At 38.4% G+C, this 20,398-nt stretch overlaps 1 protein-coding gene across 2 annotated transcripts in view; it reads right to left on the minus strand.

Annotated features, from left to right (window-relative positions):
- The window catches only part of ANKS6 (ankyrin repeat and sterile alpha motif domain containing 6), a 47,024-nt gene that overhangs the window by 9,637 nt on the left and 16,989 nt on the right, over window positions 1–20,398 (minus strand). The window contains exons 5-15 of one of the 2 annotated variants that reach the window (XM_086609135.1): window positions 20,183–20,289; window positions 18,554–18,702; window positions 14,343–14,552; window position 13,832; window positions 13,689–13,738; window positions 12,452–12,655; window positions 10,464–10,629; window positions 9,600–9,769; window positions 5,921–6,110; window positions 3,149–3,265; window positions 1,459–1,526 (exon numbers count right to left, since the gene is read on the minus strand). In XM_086609135.1, coding sequence (XP_086465261.1) covers window positions 1,459–1,526; window positions 3,149–3,265; window positions 5,921–6,110; window positions 9,600–9,769; window positions 10,464–10,629; window positions 12,452–12,655; window positions 13,689–13,738; window position 13,832; window positions 14,343–14,552; window positions 18,554–18,702; window positions 20,183–20,289 — 1,432 coding nt within the window. The remainder of the gene's footprint in view (window positions 1–1,458; window positions 1,527–3,148; window positions 3,266–5,920; window positions 6,111–9,599; window positions 9,770–10,463; window positions 10,630–12,451; window positions 12,656–13,688; window positions 13,739–13,831; window positions 13,833–14,342; window positions 14,553–18,553; window positions 18,703–20,182; window positions 20,290–20,398) is intronic. The other variant, XM_086609136.1, reaches the window with a different exon arrangement.

The raw sequence follows: 20,398 nt of genomic DNA on the forward strand, positions 1-20,398 counted from the left end.
AGGCAGAAGAACTTGGGAGTGCTGGTGGATGAGAAGCTGAACATGACCCAGCAACATGCGCTTGCAGCCCAGAAAGCCAGCTGTATCCTGGGCTGCATCCAAAGAAGCATGGCCAGCAGGTCCAGGGAGATGATTGTGTCCCTCTACTCTGCTCTCATGAGACTCCACTGGAATACTGTGTTCAGCTCTGGAGTCCCCAACATAAGAAGGACATGGAGCTGTTGGAGTGGATCCACAGGAGGGCCATGAAGATAATCCAAGGGCTGGAGCACCTCTGCTATGAAGACAGGCTGAGAGAGTTGGGGCTGTTCAGCCTGGAGAAGAGAAGGCTCCAGGGTGATATTATAGCAGCCTTCCAATACCTGAAGAAGGCCTAGAAGAAAGCTGGAGAGGGATTTTTACAAGGGCATGTAGTGCTAGGATAAGGGGTAATGGCTTTAAACTGAAAGAGGGTAGATTTTGATTAGATCTAAGGATTAAATTTTTTACAATGAGGGTAGTGAGGCACTGGAACAGGTTGCCCAGAGAAGCTGTGTCTGTGCCATCCCTGGAAGTGTTCAAGGCCAGGTTGGATTGGGCTTTGAGCAACCTGACATAAGGTAAAGTGTCCCTGCCTGTAGCAGGAGGGTTGAAACTAGATGATCTTTGAGGTCCCTTCCAACCCAAACCATTCTATCATCTAAAACTTTTCATATTGATATAACCTTCATACACAGAGCACATTCATTTCCACAAAATGCTCCTTTCTCTATCAGCTAGGGGAACAATAATAAGCCCACTGTGTGTTCTGATGCAGCTAAATAATTTGTTTGTGTTTGTCCTGAACTCTGTAGCAATTTTATGTTCATTCACTACCCTCTGCCTTTGGCCAAACCAACACACAATTATCACTCACATCTGATTCTGTCTTAAATGTTGTAATGAATTACTTTTACTTATTTCCAGCAATGTTTCCTTTCATTGCATCCTTCAGGCAAGTTACTGTCACAGGCCTCCTCTACAGTGATGCTTAGGTTCCCCAATTTAATTCTCCTGTTGCTTATTCATAGCAGATAAAGAAGAGAAAGCAGCCATCTCGGTGACTCACAGCCTGCTGTTCTCCATCTGCAAATGAGGTTCCAGCTGTGATTCCAGGGATAATACAGTATGTCTTATAAACTGTTTAGCCACGTTGAATATAGACATATATAGAAAAAGCAGAGTGAACAGACAGAAAAAAAAATCCAAAGCACCTATCTATATCAAAACCGTAGGTTCAGTGTAAAAAGCACTGATATTTGCAGTATCCTGGAGAATGCCAGGAATACCGCTTGGTCCATGTTTCAAGGTCCTCTCTGCAACCAGAAGCGGTTGTAAAACTTTAAATTTGAGATTCTGCATCACAATTCTGAGGCAATATGCGGTTGCATGCTAGTTTTTCTAAAACAGTAAAAAGTAAATCTTTTAAAAAAGACGTACCTCTTGTTCCTCAAAAATAGGCTGATATTTCTCAAGGGACAATTTTTTAAGGATGCCAGTCAGCTCATCTGTAGTATTAGCAAAGAAAAAGAAGACAAAAAAAAAAAAAAACAACATAGATCAGGAAAGATTTTAGTTATCTCTGCATTGTTAACTGCTGAAGATATATATTAAAACATACTCCATACAGTGATATACGAGATCAGAAACCCAACCACATTTACTCTGCATCACAAATTAAAGTAATGGCTTATTGTGTTCTCACCTACTTCAGTATACTGGAATTCCATCTAGTCTTACCTTGCTAGGATAAAATCTTTCTGTTGTATCACCCTTTCTTCCACATTAAAAGGATCTTAAAAGACCAAACCGCTAAGGACAACTTAAGCACTTCAGTGCCTAAAACACAGGCTAACAGTACTGGATATTGGGTTTCCTCTCAAAGTCTAAGGAAATTCAAAGTTGGAGGACCTGATAGTGAGTCTTCCCACACACTTAAAATGTGATTAGCCAGTTAAAACACTAAGTGTAAGTGTAGTTTTAGAATAACCCACCATTACCTCTCTTAATTACACACTACCTCTCTCAACTAAGTATTCTCTTTGTTTTTATTGCTTTACTGCCACAAGTGACTAATTTTTTTTTTTCCTAAAAGTACCAAAGCGGTCAGATAAACTAAGGAGTCAAAGTCAAAAAGAAGAATATGAATGATTACTTTACACAACCAAACTGTATTTAATATTCCCATATAAACTCACTTTCATTGTAAAGACATCACTATTGCATTCCCAAATATACTTTGCTTTTATTTAGTTCACTTCTTTGTCTTTTGACTGTCCCTTTTCTTTCATCATCAGAAACATGAAACGGAATCTCACTCTCTAAGCTTCTCAAAAGACATTAAGTATCTTGAGATGGACGCAGCTTTCTATGCACCATTCTGAAAGCCTCCTTTTTTACCTAGAAGATCCCACAAAAAACTAAAGTGAAAAAAGACTCAACCGAAATATTTTCTGCTAGGGTTTTGGTTTTTTACCTCCAGGCCAGTTAATTTGGTATGCTTAACATGATTTAAAGGTTGGCATAGTTTCAGGCTAAAAGCTTTACACCCTAACTAAGGTTAATCCATGGGAAAAGGTAACCAGCTTTAAAAGCATAGCATGAGAACTTCTCCATGCAGTTTCGTGAAAAATATCATCTTACAAAAAGAAAATAAAAGTTTCATTATAAGCTTTTAGAAACATTATTAACCTGTTTTTCCTTTAGGTCGTCAACTAGCCTTCTCATTTTTCATCACACTGTTGTGCTTAAATTACGGGTTTATGATATGCAAAGAAGTTTTCAGAGTCTCTGAGCCCAGAGCCTTGCTGTCATAAACAACTATAACATCTAACACTTTTCACACACAGACACAATGCTTTCAGCTGTAGGCCTTTCATATTTTCTTTCCTTCTTTCTCACTTTCAGTTCCTGCATTATACATTAAATTTGAACAAAACCTGAAACCTCTCAGTTTTACAACTCCCATGTTAACGTATTGCTTCTCCTCTGCTTTTTTACTAAGTCTTTCTTTTGCTCTACTCATATCCTGTTTCCTTACGTACATCCCTGGAGAAAGCAAAGGTTCTCAGAGTTCTTATTAATTCTGCCACATTACTCCTATTTAGCACCTCTAGTAGGATAAGATTACCTTTCTCCAAGTTTTCAGAACCTCCTTTTACTCTCACATGGTTTCGTCTTTCATGATTGTCTACATCGCTGGTTCTCAGAATAGGGACAAGTTGTTGATGGTCCACCAGTTGGTTGCCTAAAAAGAAACCATGCACACCTCTGAAGTCTGCTGCCTACTGTTCCTTCACAGTAGTATTTAATGCAAATCAATTTTATAATTCATTTAAGTTTACTTGAAAGAAAAAGAAAAGTTAACATTGCAGGAGAGCCTTCTGTACTTACTCTTCTGATTACTGATGGGCCTATGAGCATTGGTGCTGTTGCCACCAAACCAACCCACAGTAAGAGAGGCCCCTGGATTGAAGGGCCACTCAACTCCAAAAGCTTATACACATAACGAACCCAGAACTATTTAGGTTTCTGACAACCTATCCCCCTGTTACACAGGAAACTCACTGTATCACAGCACTAGTGGTGTGGCCACAAAGTCCTGCTTCTCCAGGTGAGATTATAACAGCTGATAGCTTGGAGAATTCCCCTTGTTATCTGACAACGAGTTCCCTTCACTTTGTATATTTCTGAACTGACAATTCTTATGTTATAAAGCCATCGTTATAAAATGGCACTAACTAAAATGTGAAAGGATTTTCTCCAGCAGTCAGTACAATATGTTACAGCTAAGCCATGATAAGAGGACAGAAAGCAGGTCAAATATTCCCTCTCTAGTGCCAAATGGAAAGTACAGTGTCAACAGACAAAAGTTAGCATAAATGAAAACAAAATCAATACGGACACTTTTAAAAAACCAAAAATAGTACTAAGCGGCTCTTGCAGAAACCTGGTAAAAAGTACCCTCATCTCTTATTGAAAAGATTCTGAGTCATGTTATTTTTTTCACTTTTTGAGATGTTTACAGAAGAAAACAGAGTCATTGATGTCTGATTTCTGATTTCCAATGCAGTAACATGACTCTTTAAAACAAAGGGTTGTAATTTAGACCTAAAAGTTCAACCTAAAAGACAGTAATCTTTTCGGAAAAGTGATAACATTATTAGCCTTTCTTATGACCTGAAGTTAAAAATAAGGCCAAAATAAAGGTATTTTTGCAATTAAAAAACATTAATGCAATACGGCTCTTAAAAATCAACTGCATGTAGTTATGACTGTCTATGAATCAAAATTGTATTTCCATAGTGAAAATTCATTGCATTTATTTAAAAATATATTTTCATTACGAATGTGGAGAAAGTGCATTTTCTACCCTCAGCAAAGGGTGAAAACCAGGAACAGGGGAAGGAAGGTGGCCATGTTAGTGGCCTACCTACATGCTCTATGTTAGCTTTACGATGGTACCAATCTCGCTCTAAACAGAAGGGATCACAGCTTTTAGGAGAGAAATAGCCACAGTTACTGTGGGAATGGCAATCTTGCAGTAAGAAACACAAAAATATTTTTTCTAGAAAGAAAAAAGTGCTCGCTCTCATGCAGATTGTCATGGTTTGATGTGGAGGGGGGGGGTGGTTCTGGTGGCAGGAGAGGGATTTTGCTCCCTGCGACCTCCCCGGTTTTGGATCCGGGTTAGGCTGAGTTCTGGCCACCGGATCAGACTGCCATCCCCCTCGGGGTTGAGCCAATAGGGCGCCTCTGCGAATTGCCCTATTTAAGTCAGGACAAGGGAACCGGAAAAGGTGCTTCGCCCAGGATCGACCAGAGAAGGGAGGAGGGCACTGCCCCCGCTCCCTGGCTCCCGGCCGGGCGGCTGCCTGCGTCGGGCCGGCGCCGCCCACGGAGAATGGCGGCGGCGGAGCCAGCTGGGGAACTCGGGGGCACCCCACTCCCAGGGTGCCCACTGGGCTGAGTTCACCTGGAGAGGACTGAGATCTGAGAGAAACAGCTGCATCGACAGCAGGTCAGTGAGGATGGAGCGGGAGGAGGTGTGCCGGAGCCGAGTTTCCCCTGCGGCTGATGGTGAGATAGCAGGCTGCCCCCCTGCAACCAGGACGGCCTCGGTGGAGCAGCGACCCACTCGCAGCCCGTGGGGAGAAGATGCCTGAGCCCGAGGATGGTCGTGTTGGGGGCACGGCAAGGCAGAAAGGCATCTGGAGTCTTCGTGACGACCCACGCCGGAGCGAGTGGCTGCAGCTCCCTAAGTACCCGAGACTGTGGTATAGCCCACACCGGAGCAATCTGTGGGGAAGGATTGTTTCCAGTGGGCTGGACTCACGTTGGAGAAATTTGTGGATTTTTCCTCGTGGGTAGGGGATCCATTGGAGCAGGGGAAAAGGGTGTAAGGACTCCTTCTCCTTTAAGAAAGAAGCAGCAGTAACAGCACGGAATGAACTGACCTGCACTCCCCCAGTCCCTGCCCCCTGTGCTGCTGGGGGGAGGAGGTAGAGCCGGGAGGAAAAGGAAGGTGGGGGGGGGAGAAGGTGTCGGTTTTAAGATCTGGTTTTGTTTCTTTCTGTCCTCTCAAGTAATCGGTTTTTATTTCCCTTTGTCCTTCTAAGTAATCATTAATAAACTGTTTTGCTTTGAGAAAAGCGCTGCCTGTTTTGCCCAGGACCATGGTTGGTGGGTGCTCCCTCTGTTCTTGCCTCAACCCTCAGTCCTTTTGTTTTTTTTTTTTCCCTCTCCTCTCTACTTTATTGGAGAAGGAGAGACTGTGTGAGTTTTAGTTGCTGGATCAGCCTAAAACCATGACACAGATACACATTAATGCAGTACAGCTACAGCTTTAAACACTCTGTGCTCTCGATGAACAAACCTCCTATAATTACAGTGATCTACTCACCATCTTCCGTAATCGTACCACTGCTGGAACCATTGCTCTTGGCCTGTCTGTGAGAAGAAGAGAGAGAGGACTCTGTGTTGTGGACCTTAGGAGACGGGGAGGGTGATGGGGATGGTGTGAGAGTTGGCGATGTGCTTTTAGACGTAGATGAAGTCCCAGATGGAGGTCTTTTGTTCATCTCCAGTTTTTGCTGTAGGTAATGATACAGTCATTTCAGTTAGGAAACAAAAAAAAGCGTTTACCTACATACCATGCTTCAATATTACTTAAGTTGCATGTTATTTCTGCAGAGCATGCAGTCAAAACTAGAAGCTTCTGCTTGATTCATATTGAAACAATTGGAGCAATACTGATTTATCTCAGGTAAAGGTCTGTCCCCTGAAACTCATCAAGGAAAATAGATTTAAGGCTGTAATTTTGGAATAAGAAAATGATTTCTTATAAAGCAATAGTATGTATAAGCACTACAATTATTCTTTTTATAAAAGTCGAAATTGTTTTGACTCTGAAAGCAAGTCTCTCTCATTCAGAGATTTAATGAAATGAATAAGGCCTCAATTAAAGCTTTTTGAAGTATATCAGATGCTAATTTAAAGTAGCACTTCATGCTGGATTAACCAGAAATACGTTGCAAGCATAAACTAAGTTCTGGATGCATTTAAACCCCATGTTGCACTGGAATGAAAGTTTCCAGTCAAACCCTTAACTTGTTATTACCTAACATGAGTCAAATTATTTCGAATTTATCAAATATTTTGCAAAATATTTGTTACATTTGTAGCCATGGAAGACAGGAAAACAGACGAATTACAAATGAGGAATAAGAATATATGTGTATGTATATCAGTCATTTCCAAAACAAGTTAATGTACCTCACCTCCTAAATTCCTTGATCTACCTATCACTTTGCACATTTGGATGTTTGCATTATGTGACCTAAGAAGAAGTCTAGGTAACTTTCTCCTGAATTCAGAGTTTAACTTAAAATACCTTTTGTCCGTCAGGCCGCTACAAGAAAAACGTAAGAAAAAAGTTGAGTAACAAGGCAAGAAGGGAGAATGACGGTGGTTCCTGCCTCTCCACAAGTTTGCTTCTGTGCTGTGGCATAAATGGAACCTTTCTAGTTCATGAAAGAGATGCAGATCAAAAAGATAAAACTGATTTGAGTGGTAACATTCTTTCATCACTCTCTCCTGTGTCACAATGTATTACCTCCTTAGCCCTCCATCTGAACTGACTCGAAGTAATGTAGCACGATACAAATTTGAGAGGTCTCTGAAAAGCACCGTGAACTCATTTGAATTTTTTGTCGCCTACTACATTCCTAAATTTCCCTGTATTCTGTTATTGGCTATTTGTGTTTCAGAACAGTCTTCCCTCTCTGGCGCATTGTCTGCATTTATTTAAACTACATCACCCTGTAAATTGGTATTCAGTTTTTCTTTTCCTTTCTTTAAGGCTTGCACAATCCCACCCCTCATGGATAACTTCTGCAAAACTGACTAGTGTAACATTGCTACATTTTTAGATCAGCTATTTCCAAGTTTAGACTGCATGATCCTAATGGGAGGGCACGAGCAATTCCACAATGGATATAGACGTTAAATTTTCAGCATTTATATTGTTGATTACAGCAGAGTAGGCTGTTTAAACTCTTGCAACCAGTGTGGATCCCTATGTGATTCTGTGCTCCCGACACCGGTGTCCCAAAAATCACCTCAGACATGTGACGCATGAAAATCTATGGCAAGATCCACACTGATTATATGTTTTGTTTTTGGTGGATAGATTGAAATTCATCTAGAAATCTAAGCAAAGAGCACTAAAAGAGCTGTTGCCTTTCCAACACACTGGCATAATTTCTGTTTAAAAATCTTTTCAACCGTATGATGAACTGCCTTCCCAGAAGATGATGTGCAGTACATTGCACCTCACTACTACTTTATCCCCTAATGTCTTCCACTGTGAGTGGGAATAATAGTCAAACCTCTTAGTGGGAGCACTGTTGTAACAACAGGCCCCAAGATCTGCAGCTCAAAGCTCACAGGCACAAGTATTATCTTGTAATAGGCTAACTAATATAACTGGAGAAAAATAAGATTTTTGGAGGCACACACGCAGCTCTTCTGAAATTCTTTCCAAGATAAAAACAAGCTGAGAGGAACTGCTGAGAGTTTAATTAGAAATATATTGGTCAGACCACCTCTGAGAGAAAAAGCGTTTGGTAGGTGTTCAGTAGCGGGGACTTTAATGAGGGAAGAGGATAATAAAGTGGCTTTGTCTCCAAGAAAGAAAGAAATAGATCATTTATAACCTGGGAAGCAGCTATGTGGGGTAGAAAGAGAGGAAAGATTATCATGTGCCAAAGAACCAGCATGAGTCCATAGCTTTTGAGGGTCCAGCAGAGTTATAAATACTAGCTTTCAATCTCACCTTTGAAAAGCAACCAGTAGTCCTTTCAGAATCCGGACTGATAGATCAGAGACAAAGTGACTGTTCATGAAAACTGTTTTGGCATTGGTAGTTGCACGCTTTTCTTTTCCTGATTTTTGTTCTCCAGAAATTTCAATTAAATCACTAAACAACCTTGTAACCTTTTTTATCATTGGTATTTACTGACTAAACATACGTATTGCTTCATGTTGTTATATAAGACATCACAGAACGAGATAGCAAATGTAATAATTTTATACTATGGCCTTTTTTGTTTCTTCAGGCAAAACTTCAAGAACTATCTCATGAAAAGATGCAAACAAAACAAATCAAAACGAGCTGTTTGGAGATTACACAAGCAAAAATATGACAAATTTTGCTCTTGGTCATGTATTCTAACATTTTCAGAATACCAGAGATTAGAACTAAAACCCCAAATCATGTGCTTGCTTTTTCTTGCTCTCTGAAACGTAATTTTTCCCTGTGTAAATAAATCCATGCATTTCGCAATAGTGTATCACATCTTCTGTTATGATGCTGCTTCCCAACTTGTCTCTCTGAAGATTTTGAAGATTTAAAATCTTAATCCTTAAAAATTTTGTACAAAACAGTTGTTAACTCAAAGTATATGCACAAAAACGGGCAGGTCATGAGGGTAAAGCTACTTCAGGAAACTGATAGGTTAGTGCAGATAACACGGTCTGCACTCAGGAGTAAAACCTGACTTTGGTGACGACAACTTAATGTTCACACTGCTTAAAAATAACAGCTTGTGGAGCAGACTGGATGCATGCATATTGCTGTGGTGGGCAGATCCTGGTACAAATTCTCTCATGTTCTGCACTCAGATTATGCCTTCGGAGGGAAACTAGCTATACTACTACAGAGTAAAGCCCCGGAATAACTAACGTAAAACACTGGTCCCAAACAGGGCCACAGAAAGAAATGAGAAACCAAAATAAGTGCAGATCTACGCTAAGATCAAGTATTTAATTTACTGTTCTTAAAATAGAGTGAAATTAATAATAAAGTAAAATCACGTTTTATTATTAGGTCTGATCTTTTGTAGACTCGTAATGAAAAGAAATGTTTGTGGAGCTGAAAAGTTTTCACTACTGTAACTTTAGTTCCTTCATTTTAGGCTGTGCAATGTCATGCAGTTAACATTTATCAACCATCCACGACTGAGACACGACCTATTAAAATCAGCCAGTTTGGAAATACAAAAATTTACATTTCTGTGTACCTTTACAACATGTCCGTTGCCAACAACTTGAGTACACTGCAAATCAGACAGGGTGGATGAAGGAGTTGACTGGACTGGACTATGCTGTTGGCTGGGTTTCTGTTCAGGTAAGCCTGCTGCTTTTCTTCTTTGAGCTGCAATCTGAGACAAAACATTATCTGCACTGCCACCTAAGAAAAAAATAAAATAAAAACAGAGTCAAGGAAATGATAATTTTAAAATATTTGTTAATTCTCAATTCGCCTCTCTCTACTATTCACTGTCTTTAAAAAACTGACTGGATGAAGTAAGAGAGAATTATAAGGTTCAGACCGGTTCAGCAGCTTTCAGGAAATGAGAAAAAAAATCAACTGCAGGAGAAGAGAGAATCCCGCCTTGCCTATACACACACAGAGCTGACATACATACTCTTTGGATATAGTTTTCATGATCTGCTTCACCATATTGTCTTTATAGCTGCCAGATACAAAGCTTACTGCTTTGTTTTTAATTGAAAACCAATTTTTATTTTAAACAAAAAGTAAGCAACATGGATAAGAAAAGAGACAGCTCTATGAAATGCATGTTGTAACGAACAAGCATCCACCTGATCCATTGTGGGTGGACTCAATAAAATCAAGTTGTTTTTTTCTGAGACAGGGGCTAACCTACGAGACTTCTACAACAAATGCGAGGCTTTTGTTCCCTTAAGTAGGTGTCCAAAGTCCAAACCTATTCCAACAAAACATATAGAAGTTTTGCTTACATAGCAGTAGGAACCCTCAGAAAAGGCTTAATATATTCTACCATCATCACAAACACTATTTTTTTAGCTGAAGCAGATTCCAATGACTTTCTTATAGAAAAATAAAAGCAGCATGGTACCTGATCTGTTATGCAGTTCTCCTCCATGCCTGTTAATTCCCGCAATGTTATTGGATCCACCAGAAGAATGGGGAGAATGGTTGAAGTTGTTGGAATTTGAAGGAGATGCAGGTCTTCTTGCAAATGCTGGTAATTTGACTGGCCTAGTACCTTTGCTAACAGACGTCTGGAAAACAAAACAAAAAAATCCATCTTTCTTATTTGAGCAAAACAAAGATCAAACTTCAGCTCCTATTTTATATATTTTACGTTCTGAAACTTCCACTGAAGAACAAAATGGGTATCAAAAATAATCTTATTTTACATATACAAATACATTGATTATATATTTATATAAACATATATATGTATATATATTATATATATATATTCAACAAAAGAAATGACACCATAATGAAGGCTTTAATTCTCCTTAATCTTTGGCCAAACCAAAATGAGCGTTAACAATGCACTTGACACACAATATACACAATATTGCAAGTGGAGGGGGCGAGGTGAAATAATCACATGTGAAACTTCTTTCCTGCAGAATCCTGAGTTTGTCTCTCCCATCTTACAAAACAGCTAACACCTACTTCTCAGCCATCATGTCCCTGTTTCTTCTTAACTAAGCTGCAACAAGTGACATGAACTTTCTCTTCTCCAGTTCCATTTTCATATCCCCTTCATCAAAACATCTACCTGCACCATTTTATTGACTATTGTTAACTGAGGCACTAATGATCTAACTACAGGCTAGCCAAATCCTCAGCCACATCCACATCCTCCTTCAATTCTTTTGCTTTTACACCACTGGCCACCACCAACCATCTGACATATGGCTCTCGCAGCTCAGTCTTTTCATGTTTTTTATCCTGTTGCTCAAATCACTTCTTCCAACTCTGACTTACTAGGTTTCTCTCCTTCTCCCTATTCCCTTAGAAAAACCCTTCTTTCCTCATAGAAGGATTGATGGCTAGTTCTCTCCTACTTTCCCTGCTCCTCACTTTATATGTGGATGCCAATTATCCTCTTACATTATTACAATCATCTTTTTCAGGATTATGAAAAAAACATTTACCTTTCTGTGATCTATCACTTTCCTTGTAATACTCTGCCTTATTCCACCTAAATCATCTCTACTGGTATTAAGCTAAATGTCACTTAAAAAAGAGAGACAGAAAAAAATCCTCCTAAAATATCTTTATTGTCCCATTGCTAGAACTGACATGAAATACAGTTCTGGACTAGTAAAATAAACTCTTCTCTACACTTGTCCATTAAAGTCAGGGGAGTAAGTGCTGCTTTTTCTCCTACCAAATATGAAAGGTTGTCAAGGTTGGTTTACTTTCTGTCTGAAGACAAATGAGCTATTCTCCTTTTTGTTTTGCACTTTCACTGAAAACCTTGTAGAATCAGGCAAGGTATTTCTATAAAAAAATAGAATTTATTCAGACTTTTTCCCTTTTTACAGTACTTGCACTTTAAGATTGTATGCCTTCAAGCCTACTTGATCACTAATTACTACTATTTTATCTATTACTAATATTTCAGAATGTTCTGTCTGTATACTTATGTCTTGCTGACATTTCCTCCCCTGGTTCATAAAAATTGAGAAACATTAATTCTTTTCTTCTACCCCTAGTCTTCTTCCAAACCAGAGCAGTTTCTGCCACACTCCAATGACCGTACCTGCTCTGGCAACTAAAACATATAGGTGGAACCAGCAGCCACTTTAGCAGTTTACAGCAAATTTGTTAGGGCTAGACTTTATTCTGGTTAACAGCAAAGAACTTGTTTCATTCCATAGAAAACTTTTGTTTGATTTATTTTCCTTCCATAGAGATGTGTAGTATTCCTAAACAGCAGAGCTTAAAAGGACAAGCCACTACTGAGACTGTGGGTTTAAAGACATTTCTGATAAAAAAAAAAATAAAAATCAGTGTGGCTCACCAGTCAGCATGGCCTGGACATAACACAGTATTTTCATAAACATTTTGTTTGCTTACTATATCAGAGCTCCCACTGCTGTTAAAATCGTGCTTGATTGCCCTCTGTGGCCAGGCAGTTCTCATCTGTTCAGCTTTTCCATCTTTGCTGATTCGTGTTCGGTCAGAGTTCCAAAGCTCAAAACTTGAGGGCGGTAAGAAAGGCGGTATCACTGCTTTCAGTTTATCGCTGGGCAGCCTGGTAAATGGCGCACTACTTCTCAGCTGAGAGAGGGAAACAAAGAAACGAGCCTCTTCTGATGAAAGATTACTGGGAGCTAGCTGATGATGTAGTTTCAAAATTGTGAATTAAATAAAAAAATGAAGACAAATCTATTTTTAAACAAAATAAAATGGAAAAGAGGCACAACAGTAGTATTTGTGAAGACGTACAACACGTAATAGCAGAGAGAATCCAAAGGACATTCTGGCACACGTCAGTACGCTCGTTCATTTAATGCAACAAATATAGTTCACTGAGTGTCAGAAACTGTCTCTTCTGTCATTAGGCTGAATCTTGCTTCAAACAGATTTAAACAGAAATGTTAACAATTAATTCCCAAAGAAAAAACAAGGTAGTCTGCTCTATACTCCCAGATGGGACACCTAGAAACGGCAAACAACTGCCTATTCCTGCTGCATGTGTTCTCCAGAAAGAGAAAAAACAGACACAACTGATTTAGCTCCCTCGAGTTCTGTCAGTCAGTCGCATCAAAAGTTACTCAATCTTCTTAAAAAGAATATAAAGGATAACCAGCCAAATTTAGTGACATCTCCAGGGAGTACGCTGTAGGGGAATTTAAAGCCACAGCATAACAAAAGAAGAAATAGAATAATATAAATAAACATCTGAACTAAATATTTCATGGTTGCCTCTACAAGTAATCTCTCACTTTATCATTGCACCATGTTCCATCCATGTTTTCCTCACAGCACACTGCTTGTCAGCAGCCTAGTTAGCTGTTCCATCTATTTTACTAATTCATTGCTGATCATACAATGGTTTGGATAACTCTTGAGAAGTCAGTACTTACCAACAGCTTCCATACTGTACTACTTGTAGCAGTTTCTAGCCTAAGAACTACTGATATATCACAGTCTGTCAGTTCCTGTCTAGTGACTATCAACAAATGACAGCTCTCTTTCTCATGGTGACTTGGATAGGAGATTAAAAAAAAATAAATAAATGATGGGAACCACATGACCTTCTGAATTGGGCTGAACACACCAAGAACACACCAAGAACACTGTGACATACCATGGTTGTCAATAACTCATCCTCCTTTCCTCCTTTTGCAGTGTTTACACCTGAAAAATATACAAATGATGTTGTGTTGTTTACACACTCCTACTTTTGTTCTCAAGGATAGCTTATTGCTTTCAAACATTCAACAGCTTGACCCTCAGTAAGCACACAGAACCAAGATTTCCAGTGACACTGTCATGTATGTAAATTAAAGTTAAGCAAAGAGTCTTATTTCACATCACAAACTGCAGGGGTTTTGCATGGAGAGCGGTACAATTTCAGCAGATGTGCTTTACGATTTGGGCTTTTCCAATCTCTCTCTCTTCTCAGAATTATTTATTCATTTGTTTAAATAAATTGGTTTTCATCACATAAATCTGTTTATCAAAGATACTAACAATTTTCAGTGACCTTTCTCTACTGTCCAATTTAATGGTGCTTGCTCCAGAATAGTAACATTGTTATATTAGCATTTTCCTGCTGAAATGATGCTGTGCTCAGCATTCAGCATGATCAACAGCCATGAGTACAAACGTGTCTTTTTCTATACGCTACGAATGCATCACGTCTCTTTTCAGTTACTTTAAGCTAAATACTAACTGAATCAATAGATTAAAAATAGTATTATTTTGACTATCCCATAAGTGCTCACTTCCCAGCTTTAACACTAGCTTTGTTACTTGTGATCGGAGCTGTAGCAGCATCAAGGTTTCCAGACGTGTCCATATCACTCTGTGAAACTGCTTTAATGGTGGAATTTAATGATGGTTCAGGCTCATCAGGAAAAGGCACAAACTGATTGGAAGGAAATCCATGGCGCAACGTCTGAGTCAACTTCAGCTTGCGGAATCGATTGGACATCCTGCTCCACCAGGACTAGATTGATAAGAAGACACAACAATTTAGTTCAAACTGAAAAAAAAAACCCCAAAACAGGAAAAGAAATGTACAATTAAGTAATCCTTACAGCCATGATAAATCTGTCAAAGAGTTTTTGAGATAAACTACAAAAGCAATGTTAAAGTGATTTGCAATTGTCAACAGAATCCTTCATCAGAATTTGTATGCATAAGATTAATCTCTTTCCTCATTTTTCACCTGACAAATGCCTTACAGTATTTTTCCACATTATCTGGAAAGACAAGGTAGATAAAGGTATTAGGGCAATTTGAATAGGAAATTTTTACAGCTGCATGGCAAATATTTAATCTTCCCATTAAATTCTGATTTCACCATCCATTCTTACACTCTGGCATCAATGAACTGGCATGTATACCTTCTGCTTTTTAGAGGCGTGCACAGAAGTTTATCTGATCTGCATGAAAGCCTCTCCTTAAGATTTTCAAAATCAGTAGCAAACTGGAAGAGTTCTGATAGAATTCCTGTCAAACTAAAGATCCACAGTTCATATAGGGCTGCTATACAGATAACGTAAGCCCTGACAGACTGGAAAGACTATAAACAGAAAAAGAGCAAGGCAAGGAAACACCAGCTGTGAAAACAACACAAACCTTAGCACTACTGCACCTACAACCTCCATTCATGCAGGTATCACGTGTGGAGACTGTTACCTGAGAGGACCATCTTTGCTCAAAACAAATTTTATCCAAATATTTACAGACTTACACACTTTTACAGGCAGACAGTGCAAGATGCTTCAAGTCTTTAGCAGGACATTTCTCTAGACTGTATGAGACCTATAGGCTACTTTAGGAAGACCTATGTAATCTGTATTAAAGATTATGTGGCTTGTAGGTAAGTAAATCAGATTATACATATCTTCTGAGTATTTCTTAGTAAAGCAGCTTCTTCCTTTTCTGGAATACTTTTTAAAAAACATAATAAAGTCATGTGGAACTGATGCTACCTCATCAAGGCAGCTTTACGTGATATTCAATCCAGGTAACACGCTTTCCTAGTTTACTCTTTATTCTTAGCCATTCCTTCTCCCCATACATATTCCCCTCTCTCCTTGACATTTAACATTTTTCAACTGCTAACTGAAATACGTCTTCGCAACTGTCATACAGTAGAACTAGGTAATATAAACTGTAAACTTATTCCCTGTAAATCAATCCTTCTAGCAGATGATCATTAAAAAGATTTTAAATCTGCAGAGAGTATTGGTAATGGACAGATTTCCCAGACTTATGTATCTCTTTGGAGCCATAACTAAAAATGATTTACAGCACTTTCAGCAACAAAGACCTGATGGAAAAAAGCAAGAGAGACAAATAGTTCCTAGAAAGCAATAAAACCCACACAGTTCAGTATTTATTCACCTTCCAAATGGAACTGAAAGGGAAAAAAAATACATCTAGTTTTAATGCAGAGTACAATGAGCTCACAAAAGAGTCTGCTTGCACAATGTGGTTAGTTTGTTAAAGGAGCAAGCTAGCTTCAGTGAAAAAGGAGATCACTTCTCAATTCCTATCATCTTTGCTACTGTTCTTCACAGTGCTTCTGCTTTGTTAACATATGCTCACATCACAAACTAACCCAAAATGGATTAAGTACAGCCACTATGCTCCAATATAAAAAACTACTGTTCTCTGGCAAGAAAAAAACAACAGTGGAGAGGTTCATGTTGTCCTCTGGTGTCCAGAGTATGGTGGTCTGGAGTTTCCAGCCAGCTGCTGCAGAAGGTTGTGGCCTCTCCATATACCCTACCACATCACACACGTACAGAAGCTGGAATAAAAGGCTTTAAACTAGACTGAAGCTGCCAAGTAACAAAAATGCATTTGTGGTTAAATATAATGCCTGTCAAAAGGCTGAAATCTAGTAGCAATGAGAGAAGGCAATAGAATCAAAGAACAGAAAAAAACGGTGTTGCCACTTGAGAAATACCTTAGACATTTGTAACATTATTAGGAATGAAAGAATAAGAGGAAGAACTGGAAATCTCTGCCCGCAAACAACTTTAATCTAATAAAGAAACTGAATGTGATAATTCACACTGCTCTAATACTGACATTGAGAGTATAACCTGCCAAAGAAGCACAGGCAAGAAGAAAGAGAGGAAATAAAAATTTGCACATGGAAAAGAAATGACCTTGTTTCCAAATCCACAAAATGGTGAGAAACATAGTAGTTAACAGTTCCTGTGCAAAAAAAGATGAAGAATGAGATCATGGTTATCCACGACATAATCGGTAGGTAAAGGAACTAGGGCTTGTATTATGCATAAATTACAAATAAAAGAGACATAAAACAAAATAAAAAGCCTACTAGTCAACGACAAAACTGATCAAACAGGAGACACTGAAAAGGGTTTGTTTTTTTTAAACTTCGAAAGCAGCCTACTTGTGATCAGACATTTTAAGATGAATACCGTTAACAGGAGGAAGGTAGGAATATACGTGCATTTGCTTAACAAAGTAAGAATATTTAAATGAGCTTACACAAACTGAAACCAGATAAGACTGATTAGAACTACCCTAGAGTAATTATAAACAACACAACCTTTGAGTAAATACTGATTATCTTCAAGATGAGTCAAGAGGATGAAGGAAGTTACAGAAGTCAGGCAAAAGACAAATACATAATCATCTTTACCCCAAAGAGAAAAATCTGAAAATTTACTGACCAAAAAAGCTTAACTTCAAAGGACATAACTGAAAAAACTTTGTACGTCATCACAGCTCATAACAGACAGCTGGCATGGGTTTGTTGGGAATAAATCCCACCAAAGCAATCCCTGTGACAGCATAACTGGTCAAGTGGGCAGAAGCAGGGAAAAGCTGTAACATAGCTTGACTTTAATAAAGCTTTTATCACTGTTCCATGTAACATCCATTAAATGATCGAGGAAAACGTGACTCAAGTAAAATTAATATAGGGAAAGCATTGTAGCAAAAAAAAATATTAAGAGACAAATTACCAACAATTTGATCTCAAATTGGGAGGACATATTTTGTGCAGTGAAATGGGAGTTTGGAAATGTTCATTAATAACAGCAACAATGAAACAGAACATACTTTGCAAAGTCTATCTGCACGGTTTTGTGAGCACCTTGGATACTCTAAATTTAAACAATGACAAATTGACATTACTCAGTAGGGATCAAGCTGATGTGTAAGAAGAAATTGAGTGTACAAATACAAAAAAAGAAGTAGCAAAGCAGCTGTACTAAAGAAAAAAAGAAAATCAGAGTCATAACACACTATAAACAGTATAAGTCCACAGTGCCTTACCAACCCAAAAAAAAAGGTGAATTTCACTAATAACAGCATGAAATACACAACTGTGCAAGTAGTTCTTGTATGCCACTATGCGACACTGAGTTTCCTTTCTATATCATCCTTCCTTCTTCTAGAGTCTACGAAATACTATTAAAGTAAAATAAAAGAACTACTGCTGCAATTCCTACATAAAACAAACATATAAATCAGCAGCTTCTCACTATGTTAGGAGATACTAGCCAAATCGCCATAACACATCCACTCCGATTTAAAAAAAAAAAAAAAGAAAAAAAAATAGTAATAAGTATTAAAAACAGTCTGCTAAAACGGGAGTACATTTGGATTTTAAAGGCAGATTTAAAGTTAAGTTCATAATGGAAATTCAGTTCCAAACTTATGAACATAGTGCCTTCCACTACTTGATTATAAGATCTACTTCTAGGCACTGAAATGCTTCAATGCAAACTCTTCCTTAAAAGTCTTCCCTTTGCCTTGCCATTTGGCAAAAATAAAGCTGAACACATGCTATATTTCACAAAACCAGGAAGCACTGTCAATGAGGAATTAACACACACCCCCAAAAAAAACCCAGTTACCTATTAGATCTAAAGTGTTTCTTAGCAATTACTTTCTCTGCTTCATACATTACAGGAAACAAGGCATTGGTTATCTATTAACAGTGAATATATTTACCTTTAGACCTCCTTTGTCATCTGGCAACATTGGGACATTTAAGGATTGCCTACTTCTGGAACAAGGCAAAGACGATCTGTTGTTCAGTTTATTCTTGTCTTTGTCTACTTGCATGCATGCTGATGCCAGTAACCGTACAAGCTCTGTGTCTAAAAGAAAACAAATTAAGATAAATATTTAGTCTGTTTTGCTTTCCCAAACTAATACTGATACACTGATACTTTCTGTATAAATCCCATTTAAGTAGAACATGACATGTCAGACAACTGATCTACTTCTCCAACACAAAGCAGACGAATCCCCAAAACCTTCTTTCTTGGCCTATGTTTCCCACCCCTTCTCCCCACACAGTGGGCGGCAGTCTTACCTTTCTAAAGGTATTTATCAATATAAATAAGCATGCTATTCAGTCAGAATCAGTCATGTGTGACCAAGTGAACTGCCTCCTCTCACACTTTGTAGAAGTTAAGAATAATATTGTAATGCTCCCTTTTCTCACCTGACACAGAAGAGAGTAGAGAAAAATGAATATTCTTTCTTCAAGCGCAGGTTGCAGAAAAGAAGCTTGAAATTAAATCCCAAAGAGAAAGGAGATGTTCAGCCTGGACAATGAAGGGACTGAAAAGACATGGTAAGAAAAAAGGTGGACAAACAAGTAAGGAAAAAAGGAAGAGGAAGGAAAAAGAACAAGTATGAGATGAGGACAGGAAAGCAAAAAAATATTCTGTAAATCTATATTTTATACAGAAATCAGGAAAGATTTTCAGAAGGGCAGACAGAACTGACCTATATATTCCTCTTGCTGAACAGGTAACAAGACAAACTACTCCGATGGTCAAGATGTTAGTTATAAAACAAACAAACAAACAAAACCCAAAACATTCACTATATTTATTTTCTAAAGTTTCATACCATTAGTGATCTACTTTTGACAAAGGAAAAGTATCTGCTAATGACCAAAAACACCATAATGAGTAAATACAGAGAAAACAAACATTAGTTTCATCAGCAGTAGTGGTTTTTGGCTTCAGATAAAGCAATTCAGGTACCAGGCAAGGTTAAGAATAACAAATTACACTGGCTAAACAAACTACAATAAAAACTAAATGTGTTTCACTGAAGCTTCCCCAAAACATGCTGCCTTTCTCTAAAGCACTCCCATGAAAAACAACCTGAACCCTGAAGTGTGATTTATTCTCAGCCTTTATGGACCTAGCGCGAGGCTCAGCCAGGAGTTCACTAGTTTTGTTCTGATTGCACGCCCTTCGTCCTGCCCCTTTACTGCTGTTTACTGAGTGGAAATTTCTAGCTCCAGTTCATAGCTCTGTGCTAACGACACTACAGAATACCTGGGCCACCACAGTCAAACGCCACTGAACTGGCTCTGGTGACATAAAAAACACAGTTTGGAGCATCTTCAAAAACAAAGGCAAGAGTTAAGTCATAAATGTATACACTCATCTAATCAATTAACTCAAAACACACCACTTTCAGGCAGTATCCTTTCTTAGTCCAGTCCAGCCTGGACCTCAGGATACTTCCTAGCAACTTTAATGTATTTTCTAGATTGGAAAGGATGTTTATCTGTTTATGTTGTACATTTCCTAAGTGCTCTTTGAAATACCATACCTGGATCATTCAGCAGCATTATCAGGTCAAAAGCTGTGTATCCATTTTTTGCACGAAGATTGACATCAGCTCCTTGATTTAACAAATACTTTACAACATCTTTGTTTCTTTAAGAGAAGAAAAAAAGGCATTGCTCGTGTTAAAAAAAAAACACACAAAACCAACAAAAACACCCTAATACTCCATTTTCATCCTTTTACACCATTGCTCTTCAAT

This window comes from Tauraco erythrolophus, chromosome 3 (genome assembly GCF_009769465.1).
Source record: "Tauraco erythrolophus isolate bTauEry1 chromosome 3, bTauEry1.pri, whole genome shotgun sequence".
Lineage (NCBI taxonomy): Eukaryota > Metazoa > Chordata > Aves > Musophagiformes > Musophagidae > Tauraco > Tauraco erythrolophus.